This window comes from Micropterus salmoides, unplaced genomic scaffold, assembly GCF_014851395.1.
Source record: "Micropterus salmoides isolate LMB-PRFRI ecotype aquatic unplaced genomic scaffold, ASM1485139v1 Ms_hic_scaffold_11, whole genome shotgun sequence".
In the NCBI taxonomy this organism is placed as follows: Eukaryota; Metazoa; Chordata; class Actinopteri; order Centrarchiformes; family Centrarchidae; genus Micropterus; species Micropterus salmoides.
This window is the reverse complement of record NW_024040152.1, coordinates 9,312,296-9,328,269: the sequence shown is the minus strand read 5'-3', so window position 1 is coordinate 9,328,269 and position 15,974 is coordinate 9,312,296. Positions and strand designations below refer to the sequence as shown.

Here is a 15,974-nt window from a genome sequence, read left to right as displayed (position 1 = left end):
ATTCTTTATTCCCAATATTGATGGTAAAGAAAATAGTCATTTACATAACATTTAACTATTTATCCCAGAGTTTCAAAGTAAGTCAATAAATGCTGTAAGTAATGTTACTAATGATAAAAATAAAACATTTAATTCAGGGTGGAAAAACTAAATACTTGTAATTTTTTAAACCTTTAAATGACATGTATCCTGGCAAATTATTGCAAACATTGTCAATCACATCTTTAATGTTGGCATTACAGGAAGATTATAATAAAGAGGCATACCTGTGTCTGCATTTCTGCCTCTCACAGAAAAAAGCAAAGTCGCCAGGATGAGAACAAACATCCTGATTAGATGCTGTCAGGACAAACTTTACACTGAAAGTACAAAACATGTGTGGAACTGAACCAAAGGAAACTCCACAGCTGTATATTGCATCTTTCTATAGTTGCAAGATATATACACTTTACCCATGTATAGCTAAGCTTTTTTTTAATTCACAGAAAGGACTTTATAACATGTGTTCTCAAACGGTCTTTTATACTGTAAATTAATTTTACTAAAATAATCTCTACAAAAACTGCAGCTTTAGGCTTCCTGAATCTTTTACTAAATGCACCAACAAGCTCTCTTTTTCAGCACAGTCGACCCCTATTACCAGCAAATACACAAACATCCAAAAGCATTTTGATATTAGTTTGATATTAATTAGGGAAGAATTAATCACTTTAGCAACTCCCATTCACTGTCCAAAAACTTATTTTAAAACATATTAGATCTTGTGTTTTACCTCTTTCGACCTCGTTCTCCGGCTCTCCTTCATGAACAGTGTTTAAGTTCTGAACTGACCCTTCCTCTCCTCACTTTTCTATTCCTTCCCTCTTTGTGCAACAACAAGGTTTCAGGAAGTCCCTAGACATTGCTGAGCAATATTTCTCCTGCCCAAACACTGGCAGGCTTTTACACGCATATAATCTCATAATATCACATTATGTGTATCTTATAACTAATTACACATTTACACCTTTAACAATGAATAATGATAAGAAAATGTTTTTTGTTTGCCCCTTTACCCTCTCGATTACTGAAGTAATGTAAAACGTTTTGAAAAGAGAAGTAGGCCCTACTGTTAACGTGTGATTTTTGACATCTTGAGAAACCGACAAACCAGCACAAGCACAGAACACTTCTCCTAAAGTGTTTTTTTCTTGTGATATGTGTTTTGAAGTGTTAATATTGAACAACTGTATGTCAGCAATCCGCCACAACACACACTGCACACATACTGTGCATCGCTGTTGGGTCTCTTTATTACTAACTAATATCTACAGTGATGATGGTCAAATGAACATTGTTATTAGTCACGTATTAAAAACATACCTTAAGACAGATCAAGTGCATTAAGTACCAACAGAGTCATACAGAAATAATCTGCTTTCAGCATTTCCCCATTTCAACTGCAAGCAGCCTCTTTGAACTGGAAGCACTTCTGCACACTTATGTGCTTTTATGGTTTGTTGTGCAATATCTGTAGATACTGTCACCAGAAGAGTCACTGTACTTGTTAAAAAGGCCAGCAACACATGGAACCTTACACCCCCTATCTTCAAGTGGTACTTTCCGCCCCCCTCTTAGAGTCCTATGTTCCGTCTGCCCAGTGCAGTTCACAGGCTGATGGAGAGATCTGAGAGTTCCAATGAAGTTACAAAAAGAGTGTTAATGTCTTTGTTTCCGACTGTGCGTCCATTGAACTGTAAGTTTCACATTATTATAGTTATAGTCTTCCCCTTTTCTTGTCTAAATCTTGCTCTAGCTCACTTTAGCTACTGTTAGTCATGTCAATTAGGCCCATTTACGAGCAAGTGAGTATCTACAGTGCTAGTTCTATATGTGTAGAGCTTGTGCTTAATGTAATTACAGTCAATGCACCTTTTTATTATTAATAGCTGCCTAGCTGTCAACTGCTTTCTTTAATGAGATAATGAGATTAATGAGATTGAGATTATGAGAAGCCACAGTCAGCTCATCTCTTTCTTTCAGTACTGTTTATTCATTTAAACATTGCCTCAGTACCACTGTTTCTCAGTCTCTTTAATACAGTTTTTCTCCATTGCTTAAAAACTATAACCAGGCTTCTGAACTAAAATTATTGAGAAAAAACTAGCATTCGATATTGTTCACTCAATCAGCACAGGTGGAAACACAAATAGTTAAAATTGATAACACACTAATCAGATGTTTCCACCAAACAGACAGATAAACGGGCCAGAGTCAGTCACAGTTTTTTACAACTGCTTACACATAAAATCTTTAAATGTCACACAATTTTTGAAACCTCTCACTCAAAGAGCAAAACCTCACCTCAAATCTCCAAAATCATTATCTATTTCTCTCTATTTCACTCAGTTTTCAATTGCATAAAACACTTTTTTCAAAGCATTACAGACAATTATCTGCCTAAAGGTGCGTCCACACTGAAAGCGAATCCAGCCTTTTGGGCAACTTGATTACATACAAAGTCAATGCAAAGACGCAAATTCGCTCCAGGCTGAGTTTGTCGCAACATTCGCTAGTTCGCACAAGTTAAAATTTTTCACTTGACGAGAGAAATTCACTTGACGCGATGTTGTGAAAGCCTATCAGCGGTGAGATTGTCCAAATGTCACCGGCGGCTTCGGAGTGTTGTTTGGACCTGGCGAGCGGTGTAATGACAATCCGCTGGCCGACGGAGAGCTGCTAAAGAACGGAGAAGTGTACGGGGAGCAGCACTGCAGCTTTTGGACAAATAAACACCCGTAGTCGGTCTAGATTATGCTCTGACAACTACGCCTAGTCCCAATTTGAGTCACTTTACATTAGCATCCATAATTTGAACCTTTAGAAATTAGAACAGGTATGGAACAATCTAATGGTTATTTCTGCAGTACAGTATTATAAAATAAGTATTCATTATTTATTTATCATTTATTATTTTCGGCAATAAAAGTAAAAATTATACTGGTTTACATAGCCCATATGTATAGTTTGCTTTTCTTGTATGCTACTGCATACAACACTGTAACAGTACAACAGTAATGTTTTGCCAAACAAATATCTTCTGTTTGAACATCATATTGGTGTTTACAGTGCACTTTTCAGCACCTCTTAGCAGATTAATTTCACTCTAGAACATTGCATGGAACATCAACGCCTATGAAAGACAAAAGAGAGCAACAGTGTGCAAATTGTACATGAAATGATTTACCATCTGATGCCAATGCTTCATTTTGGGATGTGTTTATGGCATTTTGAATGCAGTGTTTCATTTTGAAGGAGGCATTTTGCATTTTGTTTGAGCAGTTTTGGGAATAGTGTGTAGAGTTCTGAAAAAAGGAGACATAGTTTTGAAAACGTGTGTAAGCAGTTGTGAAAAAATTGTAATTCAGTTTTGGAAGGAAGAGGAGAAGGAAGAGGAACAGTAGGAGTTGAAGGAGGAGATGGGATAGGAGAAGGCGGAGCAGAAGTAGAGAGGAGAAGGAGGTGGAGGAGGTAGAGGAAGGAAGAGGAGGTGGAGAACAAGAATCTCTGGCCTGTCCCAGACCAAAAACAGGACACTGGGGCAAAATAATTAGCTATTTGGTGTGTTGTGCTGAAGTTTACTTTTTTTTTTCTTTTGTTGTGCTCATCATGTGAAAAGGTTTTGGAGGGGAGAACCACAAGCAACATTACTAATAGCCAGTTTTTGTAGTTCCATCCATCCATCGTCAGCTGATTATCCTGCGTACAGGGTCGCGGGGGGCTGGAGCCTATCCCAGCTGACATTGGGCGAAAGGCGGGGTACACCCTGGACAGGTCGCCAGCCCATCACAGGGCCGCACATAGACAAACAACCACTCACACCTAAGGACAATTCAGGGTCATCAATTAACCTAGTCCGCACTGTCTTTGGACGGTGGGAGGAAGCTGGAGCACCCGGAGAGAACCCACGCAGACATGGGGAGAACATGCAAACTCCACACAGAAAGGCCGGGGCAACCGGGGTTTGAACTGTGAGGCGACAGTGCTAACCACTGCACCACCGTGCCGTCCCAGTTTTTTTAGTGTTATTTTTAATTTATTACACCATTTTGTAAGACTGTGTTGTAGTGTGTGTGTTTTTGAGGGCAAAGTTTGGTTTTTCAGCAAGATTGAATGGATTTGAACAGAGAGCTTCATTTTGACCTTAAAATATGATGTTTGGGTTATTGAGTGAGAAGTTTTGAGAATGTATATATATATATATATATATATATAAATATATACACACAGTATGGATCTAGTTCATATTGAACCAACTTCATTCCACAGTAGCAGTAGACGAAAGACTAAAAACCTGCTCCAAACAGAGTGTGTGTGCGCGAGAGAGCTAAATCAGACACACACAACTCTCCTATTTAGTGCCATATCATTGCAGCTGAATGTATTTCCTCATGCAACAAACAGAGTACCATTGCTGTTTGTATAAAGTAACTTAATTATCACATTATTATAATTAATATTGTTTGTTATTTTAATAACTGTTCCTTTGAAAAATTCTACTGCTTGTCAAAAGGAAGACATATTTTCAATGTAACATTGGCCTATATCGTGTTTTTGTTGTTCTTATAATGTCTTTTCATTGTTTATTAATTATACATTTTTTATTGTTTATATGTGAATTAGTGCTCTGGCAACATTGCCACCTAAATATTCATGGCAATAGGCCAGAGAGAGAGAGAGAGAGAGAGAGAGAGATCTCATCTCATGGAAACAGGTTTCTGCCACTACATATCAAAGTTTCCTCCTCACTAGAGGAAGAGGTGTCCAGGCTGAACCCTGATTCTTCTCACAATAGGTGTTACAATAACAATCACAATAGAAAGTAAACTCAATCATGCGTGTCTTTATGCAGCAAACTTGCAGACATCAGCCCGGTTGCACATACAGGTCCGTGCGTGGCGGAGGCATCCTGATCCTCATACTGATCCTTCAGAAATGCTTGGGAAAATGTAGTGTGTGTGGAAGCTACCGTGCTATTCGGTCAATAAAAGCGCTTCGTTACTGAAAAGCTATTTGATTCAGAAAATAGCGACGCTACCACCAAGCCACTGAGAAATGTAGTCAAACTAGTAACGGTGCTACTTGTAGCGACGCTACTGCCCAACACTGGTTGTTCATTTCTAAGTGAGGTTACAGCCCGTTGACAAAAAGGCAGTAAAAAAAGGGATTCATTAATAAATAAGTGATTTCACTGGAAAAACTACATATAGTCCCTTTAAAAGGTGCAATGCTGATCCTGTAGCATTAGTAACAAAGACCTTTTGCCACATACCTGTTTAATTTTAAGGATGTTGCTTTCTGTTAATAGTTTCAAAGGTTTTGATAATAGCTTTCCTTCAAAGTTTTCTCCACAGAAATCCACAGTTGCTCATGAAGTTACTAATCAATGTAACCAACCAACTCTACTGCCTTCAGTAGACCTGACCTGACTGCCCCTACAGCAGTGCAATACCGTCTATCACAGCATAAACTGACTGACTTTTACCGCCCATTGCAATCCAGAGGGGAGCGTTTTAACCAATTTTATCATTCAGTAACAAAGACACAATTAAACATGCTTTCATATCCTTACTAGCTCTGCCTTTACAGAATGGCTTTCTTTAACAACTAATAAGTTTTAGTTTGAGATGGTTTTTACATGGCTAATAATTGTATTATTGAATGTTTTCTTTTATTGTGAATTAATGTTATATTTTTATTGTATAATGGATTGCTGCTTGTATCTCATGTAGCCTAGATGTCATAAATGCTGATTATGTCCTGCCATTGCCTTATGGCTTTCTAACTCTGTAAAGTATGTTTGTTGCTGTTGAACTGCTGATATAGACATTTATGCAAAAATGAATGCTGGGACTGTTACGGGGTGTGGTGTGTGGACAGAGAGGACCCAAATGCAGCGTTCAGAGGGAAGGAGGTTTATTGGGGGAAAAAAGGGTGAGAGGGACTGGAGTGGAGGGAGAGGAGGACGTCGGGGAAGTACTGGCACGGGGAACCAAGGAGACCGGGGGCCAGGGAGCCGGGGAACACAGGGGCCAAGGAAGCGAGGAGAGGCAGGGGAACAGGGAGGACGCCGAGAGGGAGGTCCGAAGGGGAGTGGGCCAGTGGATGAGCCCAGCCGAACGGAGGACGAGGGTGAGTGTACCTGGGAGGGAAACAGACAGAGAGACAAGGTTAGGGGGAGAGACAATGACAAGGCACAGGGTAAGTTTGAAAAAAACAAGAAACGAGGAAGCCTGAACACAGGAGTGGCACCAGGTATGGAGCAACGACGATCAAGCCAGGATGGTGTGGAGAACCGGGGTTGAAATACAGGCTGGGATGAGGTTGATTACTGGCAGGTGTGGCAGGCTGACGAGGTGGATGATGGGTTGCAGGTGCAGGTAGTTGGCTGGGCTCAGGAGCAGAGGGAGAGAGAGCACACGGGGGAGAAAACACAGAGAGGCGGGCAGAGAACAGGAAACCAAGGGAAAAAGCAGAAAAACTGATAAAAAGTAGAAAAAACCAGGACACTCACCGTCAGCCGGGCTGCCACCACAACAGGGACAAAAGCTTCAACGATTTTTGTGTACAATTTATTTATTTCAGTGCAAAAAATCATTCAGGGACACTGTCTGAAAACCATCCCTGAACACTGTAAAGATATGGTGAACTTGTCTCTTCAGAGGTTGGCCAATAACATCATACTGTGATCTGCCTGTTTTCTGCAGAGACGTGTAAGTTCTGTCCCCTTGACTTGGTTTCACTTTTTTTCTTGCTTTCCTATGGAGAAAAAGATCAGTCATGGGCTGTTGCCTAAAAGTCTCCAGTGCATCAACATACCATCTAAAACATAACATGCAGATGGAGTAACATACCAAAGGAACATCATGTAGATTGTGTAGAAGACGTTCACACTTAGAGATACACCAGCATACAGCCCAGGGAAGCACTGCACTGTAAGGTCTGCAATGTTGCACAGGACCTACAGTAAGAAAATGACATAAAAGGCAGAAGGCCAGGGGAAAAACAGAAGAAACTGTAATTGCTCCATTGTGTTTTAGATAACAGAATTGTTTAAAATGGTAACACAATCTCATCATATCATTATGATATAATAGCGCATCTCTGTCCATGAACAATGTAGTTAATTTTATTATTGTCCCGCTATACAGAACTAGTTATCAGAATTATTTTACAATCCCTGAAAACCAAAGTAAATTCCTCCTTTAAGTCTTGCAGTCATGTAATTAAATGCATAAAATTCACAAATTATGTGATGGTCACATAAATTTGAAGATGAAGGCTGTAAAAGTTATGTTCAGATTTTCAGCTATTAATAATGAATAACAGCAGCTACAACAACTAGAAACTTTCTGTATAAGAACAGTTACATTGCATATTTGCATTTTACTGTTCGGACAGTTTATTCTTTGGACATATTTATTTAATATATACATATTTGTTCTAGCTCTTAATACCTTTAACAAAGACAGTTACCCTTGGAGAAAAGGTAAATCCATCTGTCCTCCCAAATAAGAAGATACCAGTAACTCTGAGCTGATATGATCCAGAGTCTGACTCAGTGACGTCATTGATGATGATGCTGCAGTTCTTCTGATTCACGTCAGGCTCCAATAGTGACACTCGTCCTTCAAACCCAGACTGAACGTTTCTGTTGTTCTTGCTAGTGTGGAATATCATGTCTGAATCAACACATCTTGGTTTAGATTGTTCGCATTTGTACCAAATTATATTTTGGGGTGTGAAGTCATAACTACTGGTGAAAGAACACGGTATCACAACACAGAGTCCAGCCTCTGCTGTTGTCTCTCCTTCATTAAGAGTGATACAGAATCCACTTTGACAGTCTTGTCTTTGCCCCACTGTTCCTGTTAATGCAAACAGTGAGAGAAAAACTGGGAGGATATGTATATTTTAACAATACATCAGATTTATTAATTGAAGAAAGGCCACTACTCCGGACAGAAACCTATACTGTTTTTGTTTTATATAACTAAAGTTGTCAGCAGTGTTGAGCAAACACCACAACGGAATTTCAGAATTTTACATATTTCTGTATCCCCGATATTGTTGAAAGTAGAAAACAGTAATTTATATAACTATCAGGGTGGGGGGAGACACAGAAGAACCCCAGGTAGGACATGTATTGTGGTACATTGTTATGAACTAGTACTGATTATCTTTAAGGTTGGCACATAACAAGATTACAATAATGATTCATACCTTTGTCAGCATTGCTGTCTCTCGCAGAGAACAGCAAAGTCACCCAGAAAAGAACAAACATCATCTCGGGACATTCAGTCTGTCCCTCCACTGGACAACTATAAAACTATAAATGTGTTTTTTTTCAATCTGTTCAGTTGATGAAAATGAAACAAAGGAAGCTCCAGAGTTGACATTACACATCTTAATACAGGATGCTGAATGTTCAGTTATTCCACAGATGCTTAATTAAATTTGGCCACCACTTCACCCAGGGTGGGCACAGGCAGAAAAAATCTAAACCTAACCTAAAATAACATACCCAAAATGATTCAGGAATAACTCCACAACCATTTGGCCTAGATGCATAATTGTGGTCTCCTTTGAAAAGTCAGAAGCTAAGGAATATAAATCCATTGTATATTAACATATTTATTTTACTATTACAGACTACATAGAGATGCAATAAAGAACAAATCTGATATTTTCATCCTCGTCTGGTACAAAAAGCTATATTTTTAAACCATCAAAACCATCATAAGGAAGCTTATAATGCAACTGAACATCTTCTAATACACCTAGAATGCAATTGTAACTGTAAGTCTGATGAAAATAAACTAAAATACAACAGTTATCATACAACATTTTCATATACCAGGCGAATGCCCACATTTTGGCAATATTTACTGTTAAAATACTTTCTGTCCATACAACCAAGTTCCAAATCACAAAACATTGAAATATTGATAAAAACAGTCAGTATTCATCAACATTCCTGTCACCAAAAGCACACCCATGCATGTCTATGTATCTCCAACGGGTCGGCCACAAAGTGGCCAAAAACACTGTGTGTTCTTAAGTGGCACGTTCCCTCTCTGCAGAAATGTCGAGAGCAGGCAGGCAGCTCGCAGGTATTGCACAATAATCAAGATGGTGCCCGCTGAGACTCGAAGCAACAACATCGGCGGGTTTTGGACTGAAAAATAAATTCAGTTTTCAACAGGTTTTAAATGAATGCTTGCTTTCCTTGTGATCTAAGTTTTGGTTTTTTGGTTACAGAGATAGAGTAGTTTTGGGGAATTTTACTGTTTCTGCCACTTTATCGGAGTCAGAAATAAATGCCATGGCACTTTTTTTAATTTGGTGAAGTCTGAAATTGTGTCAAACAGCAATATTAGGCTGTATTGCCTCAATTGTTGAGTGTCTATGGGATCATAAAACATAATCGTAATCCCATACGCATCCAATAATTAAGCAAAACTAAGCATGTAAACTAAGGGGTGGTGAGGTGGTTCCTTTTTCCAAGCTTTGTCTCAGGGATGGCCCACAGTCCCAGACTTTGAAAAGCCCTGATTTGATGATTCAGATGATGGTCCTGCCATCTTCCCTACACTCAGTGGAAGGTTGGCCAATAACATCATACTCTGGTGATGGGTCTGTCTTCTGCAGTGACATGTACGTTTTGTCCTCTTGGTTTGGTTTCACCTTTTTTCTTGTGTTCCTATGGAGAGAAGAACGAGTGGAACATGATGTGTTGTCTTAAGTCTCCACTGCATTGACAGAGCCCTCAAAGCATAAAATGATGATGTAGTAACATACCAAAGGAACATCACGCAGATTATGCAGATGACATTGACAATGAGAGATATGACCGCGACGGCCCAGGGAAGCACTGCACTTGGTCCATGTTGACCTGCTTTTAGAAATGACATACAGTAAAGTGTTCTACTCAGTGGCTATTGTGTTAGCTACACACCCCCATTTACCGAAACATTAATCTTTAGATAAAATTATCTAGTAATATTCAAATTATAGCCGATATGGGATTTATATAAACAGCTGAAGGCCAAGAAGAAACAAGGGAAAACTTTTCAGCATAATGTACATTTTCATACAATCAGCTCAACAAAGCGTTTCTTTTATATAAACCAACCATAGCCTCTTATAGACAGTGTCACCCAATAGGTTTCTGTAGGACTGTCTTCAGGGGCGGCTGTGGCACAGGAGGTAGAGCGGGATGGCCGTTAATCAGAAGGTTGGCGGTTCAATCCCTGGCTCCCCCTGGTTGCGTGTCGAAGTGTCCTTGCGCAAGATACTAAACCCCGATTTGCCCCTGGCTGGCTATTCCGCCAGCGTATGAATGTGTGTGACTGGTGAATGCAGATGTAGTGTAAAAGCGTTTTGAGTGGTCGAAAAGACTAGAAAGGCGCTATACAAGTACAGAGCATTTACATTTACAAGGTTTGATTTGGGTTGACCTAATTCATTGTTCATTCATTGTCTGCTAGGGCAGCCAAAAACAAAATCAAAAAAACTTATTGGTGAAAGAGGGTGGAGCTTGAGATGAGAAGATGTGAACAAATGGCTTAGTGCGACTGAGTGAAGTACCAGCTATTCAAGCAACGATAAAGAAGAAGGGTTGGAAAAAAATAGCTGAATAGGTTGCATATTGTGCAGCTTTTCTGAGTGCAGTTTAAAGAGAAAAGTCCCACCCTCAACAGTCAATTTTAGTAGTTCCTGAACAAGAGAGGTGTGTTTGATGCTTTGCACTTGATGTCAGATCTTATGTAAACACCCAAGAGATTGTCAGGCTGTAAAACAGTTCTATGTTGACTTATATACAGTCTGCTAATAATCAGTGTGTCAAATAATGTGCAGTAAGTGAATAAGACTATCAAAGTAGAACAAAGGTGCTTTGGACAGTTTCCTTCACTCTTCTTTTAATCTACGCCAGACAGCCATGAAAGAAAATGGTGTGGGTGTGTGTGGGTGTGTGTGTGTGTGTGTAAAGGAAACCCCTCACTGATACACATACAGGTCAGAACCTCTGACTGATTTCTGCATCCAGAGCTGTTCAGGATCTTTGGATACACTGCAAAAAAGCAGAATCACAACATCAAACAAAGCACACAGGAAGCTGACACACCCACACCAGGAACTCACACCCAGAGTTTTGCCTGTAAACACAAGGATCATAACAAAATGTTAAGTGTAAAATGTGACTTAAAACTTCCTTTTAAGAAGATTAGTACAGCCCACTTACAAGTCACAGTTACGTCAGCATATGTAGTCACAGTCGTGTCCAGGTGTTTTGCTGTACAGATGTACTGTCCAGAATGTTCTACAGTCACATTATGGATAACAAGTGTGGCTGATCCAGTGTCGTTCTGCAGGCCAGTCTCAGGTCCATTACACAGGTTTATGTTGGAACCAAGTACAGTCCACGTGATATGAGATAGAGGGAAACTTTCAACACTGCAGGTTAGATTCAGAGTCTCACCCTCCTTCACACGTGTTTTCCCAGTGATTTTAACTTCCTTTACATCTATGAGACAAAGTGATATATGATATTATTTACAATGTTATATAGCACCTCTAAATTCCCAACTTTCCTGTAAGAAGACTGGATTTATAAAATTGAACACAGCTCAGAAAACCATCAGAAGTGACATGAGAGAACATCTCTTAACAAATATTTTAGATGAAAGGTAAATGTGATAACAGACAGTAGGTGCTACTCACAGGTCACATTCAGAGTCACTGTCTCCTCTGTAGTGATGTTGTTTGTGAACCTGACCCTGCAGGTGACATTGGTGCCGTGGTGTTCAGCTGAAGAGTTAAACATCAAAGTTGAGCTGTGTCTTTGTGTGACAGCAGTCTCAGTCTTGAAAGCAGTGATGTTTCCTGTGATGTGAGAGTCGTTCTGTCCTGGTCCTCTCCACAGCTAGGTGATTTCAGGATCAGATCCAGAGCAGAGACCAGGAGCAGTGCAGGTCAGTGTGGTCTGCTGTCCCTCTGTTAGTGGAGGAACCCTAACTGTGGGCTTCTGGATCAGATCTAATGGGAGAGCAGTCCATGAGTGGAATCAGGTGAGCAGCATGATGATCATCATTCACTAACATTTGGTCCAAAACAATCAGATACTTTGGCAACAACATTATTTATGCTCCATTAAGACTATGAATACCACAAACATGTTGCAGTTCATTAGCACAACAATTAACTTCATTTTTATATTTTTGTTGCAGCTGGTCATACCTTTAACAGAGACAGTTGCTCTTGGAGAGAATGTAAATCCCTCTGCCCTCTCATACCAGGTGACACCAGTAACTCTGAGCTGATATGATCCAGAGTCTGACTCAGTGAGGTCACTGATGATGATGCTGCAGTTCTTCTGACTCACGTCCGGCTCCAATAGTGACACTCGTCCTTTAAACCCAGACTGAACGTTTCTGTTGTTCTTGTTAGTGTGGAATATCATGTCTGAATCAACACATCTTGGTTTAGATTGTTCGCATTTGTACCAAACTATATTTTGGGGTGTGAAGCCATAACTTGTGGTGAAAGAACACGGTATCACAACACAGAGTCCAGCCTCTGCTGTTGTTTCTCCTTCATTAACAGTGATACAGAATCCACTTTGACAGCGTGTTCTTTTCTCCACTGATTCTCCTGTTAATGCAAACAGTGAAAGAAAAACAGGGACAGAGAATATTTATATTTTGACAACACACCATATTTAATAAACAATGAAGACATATACAGATACATATACTGTTTTTGTTTTATATAACTGCTGTTGTCAGCAGAACTGAACAAATACAACAATGGAATTTCAGCATTTAACATATTTCTTCATCCCAAATATTGTTGGTAAAGAAAATAATCATTTAACTTACTATTAAAAATTTATCCCAGAGTTTCCAGGTAATTCAATAAATGCTGTGAGTAATGCTGCTAATGAGCTGGTAAATTCAGGGTGAAAAAACTAAATAACTTATTTGGAAGAACACTGTTATTCATATCTTTAATGTTGGGTATCACAGCAAGATTATAATAAACATGCACCTGTGTCTGCAATGCTGTCTCTCGCAGAGAAAAGCAAAGTCGCCCAGATGAGAACAAACATCCCGATTTGATGATCAATCCACAGGACAAACTTCACACTGAAAGTGCAGTAAACATGCAGAGACTGAACCAAAGGAAACTCCACAGCTGACATCTCAGATCTTAATACAGGATGTTGCATGTTCAGTTATTCCATAGTGAGGGGAATACACTTTACCCCAGGGTGTAACTGACCTTTTTCCTTAAGTTTGTAAAAGGACTTTGACATCTGGGCCCTGTTTCAGAAAGCATGCTTAACAAACTCTGAGCTTATCCCTGAGCTCTGAGTTGATTGAGCTTGAGGTGGGAAACTCTGAATTTCGGTTCCAGAACAGCAGATCAGAATAAGTTCAATCAACCCTGAGTGTTTTTGATGGAAGCCCATGCGATACTACGATTCACCATGGCAACGGGTAAACAAAGGCAGAGTCTCCATTTTAATCGGGTAGAGCTAGTGATATGAATGTGTGCCAACGCGGACCATGATAGGTTCTAAAACGCAGGAGTGGAAGACGGATCAATGCGTTAAAATTATTAGGCTACTATACAGCGTTGCTCATTCATCATTTACCAGACAGGAATTTCCTTAATGAATGATAAAGTGCTGCAGCCCATTACATTCGGCTATATTTATTAAGCTGTAACCCGACGGGACAAAATGCCGGTGGCAATCGCTTACCTAATTATGAAAATAGGTAGGCCTATGGATCAAATACACAGTTTACTCGTGGACCTGTGATTGTAAAGTCAGTCATACCCAGCAGGTTAGCTGATGAATTGTTTTTATAGTGGAAAATGTGTCTATAGGTTTAAGTTTTAGACGTCTATTTTACATGAATAAATCTTGCTCATTTTGTGTCACTTATTAATTCTGTCAAAACACATTCAGACTATCAGCAGGTAATGATGAAAAACTCACATTTAAACCTATAGGCCTGTTTGTTTCAGCTGCACCACAGTCACCTTCACTCAGAAATAGTCACATTATCTCCAGTTGATAATGACGATAGGAATGTTCCAATCTGTGCTACTAGTCTACAATATGAAAGATTACTGTTCATTGATCAGTTTTATAGGTAACATATTGAACAGTGATTACTGCAGTAACTTAGCACACAGTAAGTGTTTTCAGTGCGACTGTCCACAGAGTCACAGCGTTAAAGAGGACATAGCTGAGGATAAATCCACAATCTGCAGAGATCTGTCCATACATCGATGACAGATTGATCATGTTTGCATGAAAAACTAATAGCCTATCTAACCGGGATTTTAAAGTTTTTAAAGATGTAAATGCGTTCAAATGTGTGCTTTGATATCAACAGAATGAGGAAATTAAACTGTTTCAGACAGCCGCCTCATGCCGCTTTCAGGTCATTCAACCGCGATTTTTCGCCTTGCGACGCTTTCCTTGCGTGAGTACATTCGCTGCAAGTGTTCGCACACAATGCGAGAAGGCAATTTTAACGCGATAGCGTGAATAAACATTAAACAACAAACTCGCCATTACTGTATGAACCCAAAGTAAACCTTTTGCTGTGATTAAATAGCAATAAATGGATTAAATTGATGCCGAAATAACTACAACAAGATGCAGATTTGTTAAACATATGAATTCATGCTTTGTCAGGTCTGTCAGCAAGACAGCAGGACAACAACTTCTAAAATGTTTGTTTTCTCGATGGAGTTTGGATCGATCAGGGCTATGCTATGCTGACTTGGTCCCAGTAAAGTACGATAGCTGGAATAAAGTTACAGACACATGTTTTCTGAACTCACCAGGTAGTTCAACCTCCTCGCTTTCTTTTCTCCAAGTAATGTCCAGTTTTGTCCGTTTTTTTTATAAATATGAAGTCGAAGTCCAACAGAGCTAACGATGCTAACAACAACCCTGGAACAAGATGTGCACGGAAGGTAGCTGCTGAGAATCTCCAGTGAAGACAAATCAACGTTGAAATCCCAAAAACTAAAGTAAAAAGCTAATTTAATAAAAGCTGTAACTCTGAGCTCCTCCCGCGAGTAAACGGCGTAGTTGTCAGAGCACAATCCAACCGAGTACGGGTGTTTATTTGTCCAATGGTTGCAGCGCTGCTCCCTGCTCCTCTCCCTCAAGTTTAGAAGCTCTCAGCCGGCCAGCAGATTTTCAATCCCCCGCTCTGCCTGGACCTCTCCATGCAACCCTCTGAAGCCCCGGGCTCCGCGGGAGGGGAGGAGTCAGAGAGAAACTGATGGTTTTCCAACTTATCATCCTCCTCCTGAAGAGGTTAGGTTCACAGCATCAGTTGCCGGAGTTACTGATCTAGGGATTATCTGATCTCGCTCTCTGAAACGGAAAACTCAGTTTCCCTTGCAGGCTTAACATACTCAAAATTTTCACTAATCCGGCTTTCTGAAATGGGGCCCTGTTCTCAAAAAGTCTTTTGTACTGTAAATTAACTTTAACACAATAATCTCTACAAAAAATGCAGCTTTGGGAACAAACTAAAGCACTCTTCTCCAGCACAATCGACCACTCAAGATCAAAAAGTGTTTTGATATTATTTTGATATTAGTTAGGGAAGAATTAATCACTTTAACAACTTGTCCAAAAACTTATTTTAAAAACAGATCTTGTGTTTTACCTCTTTCGAGCTCGTTCTCCGGCTCTCCTTCATGAGAAGTGTTTAAGTTCTGAACTGACCCTTCCTCTCCTCACTTTTCTATTCCTTCCCTCTTTGTGCAACAACAAGGTTTCAGGAAGTGCCTAGACATTGCTGAGCAATATTTCTCCTGTCCTGAGACTGGCAGGCTTTTACACACTTATAATTTTGTAATATCACATATGCATTTACACCTTTAACAATGAATAA

General features: G+C 39.7%; 1 protein-coding gene across 1 annotated transcript; it reads right to left on the bottom strand.

Annotated features, from left to right (window-relative positions):
• Positions 1-8,914: 8,914 nt before the first annotated feature.
• On the bottom strand, positions 8,915-13,352 carry LOC119897198 (sialic acid-binding Ig-like lectin 14). Its single transcript, XM_038710790.1, is given in 7 exon segments — positions 8,915-9,742; positions 9,841-9,934; positions 11,057-11,113; positions 11,285-11,566; positions 11,764-12,078; positions 12,280-12,693; positions 13,090-13,352. Coding segments are annotated over 7 exon segments (1,482 nt in total). The 5' UTR covers positions 13,271-13,352; the 3' UTR covers positions 8,915-9,603.
• Between the last annotated feature and the right edge of the window lie 2,622 nt (positions 13,353-15,974).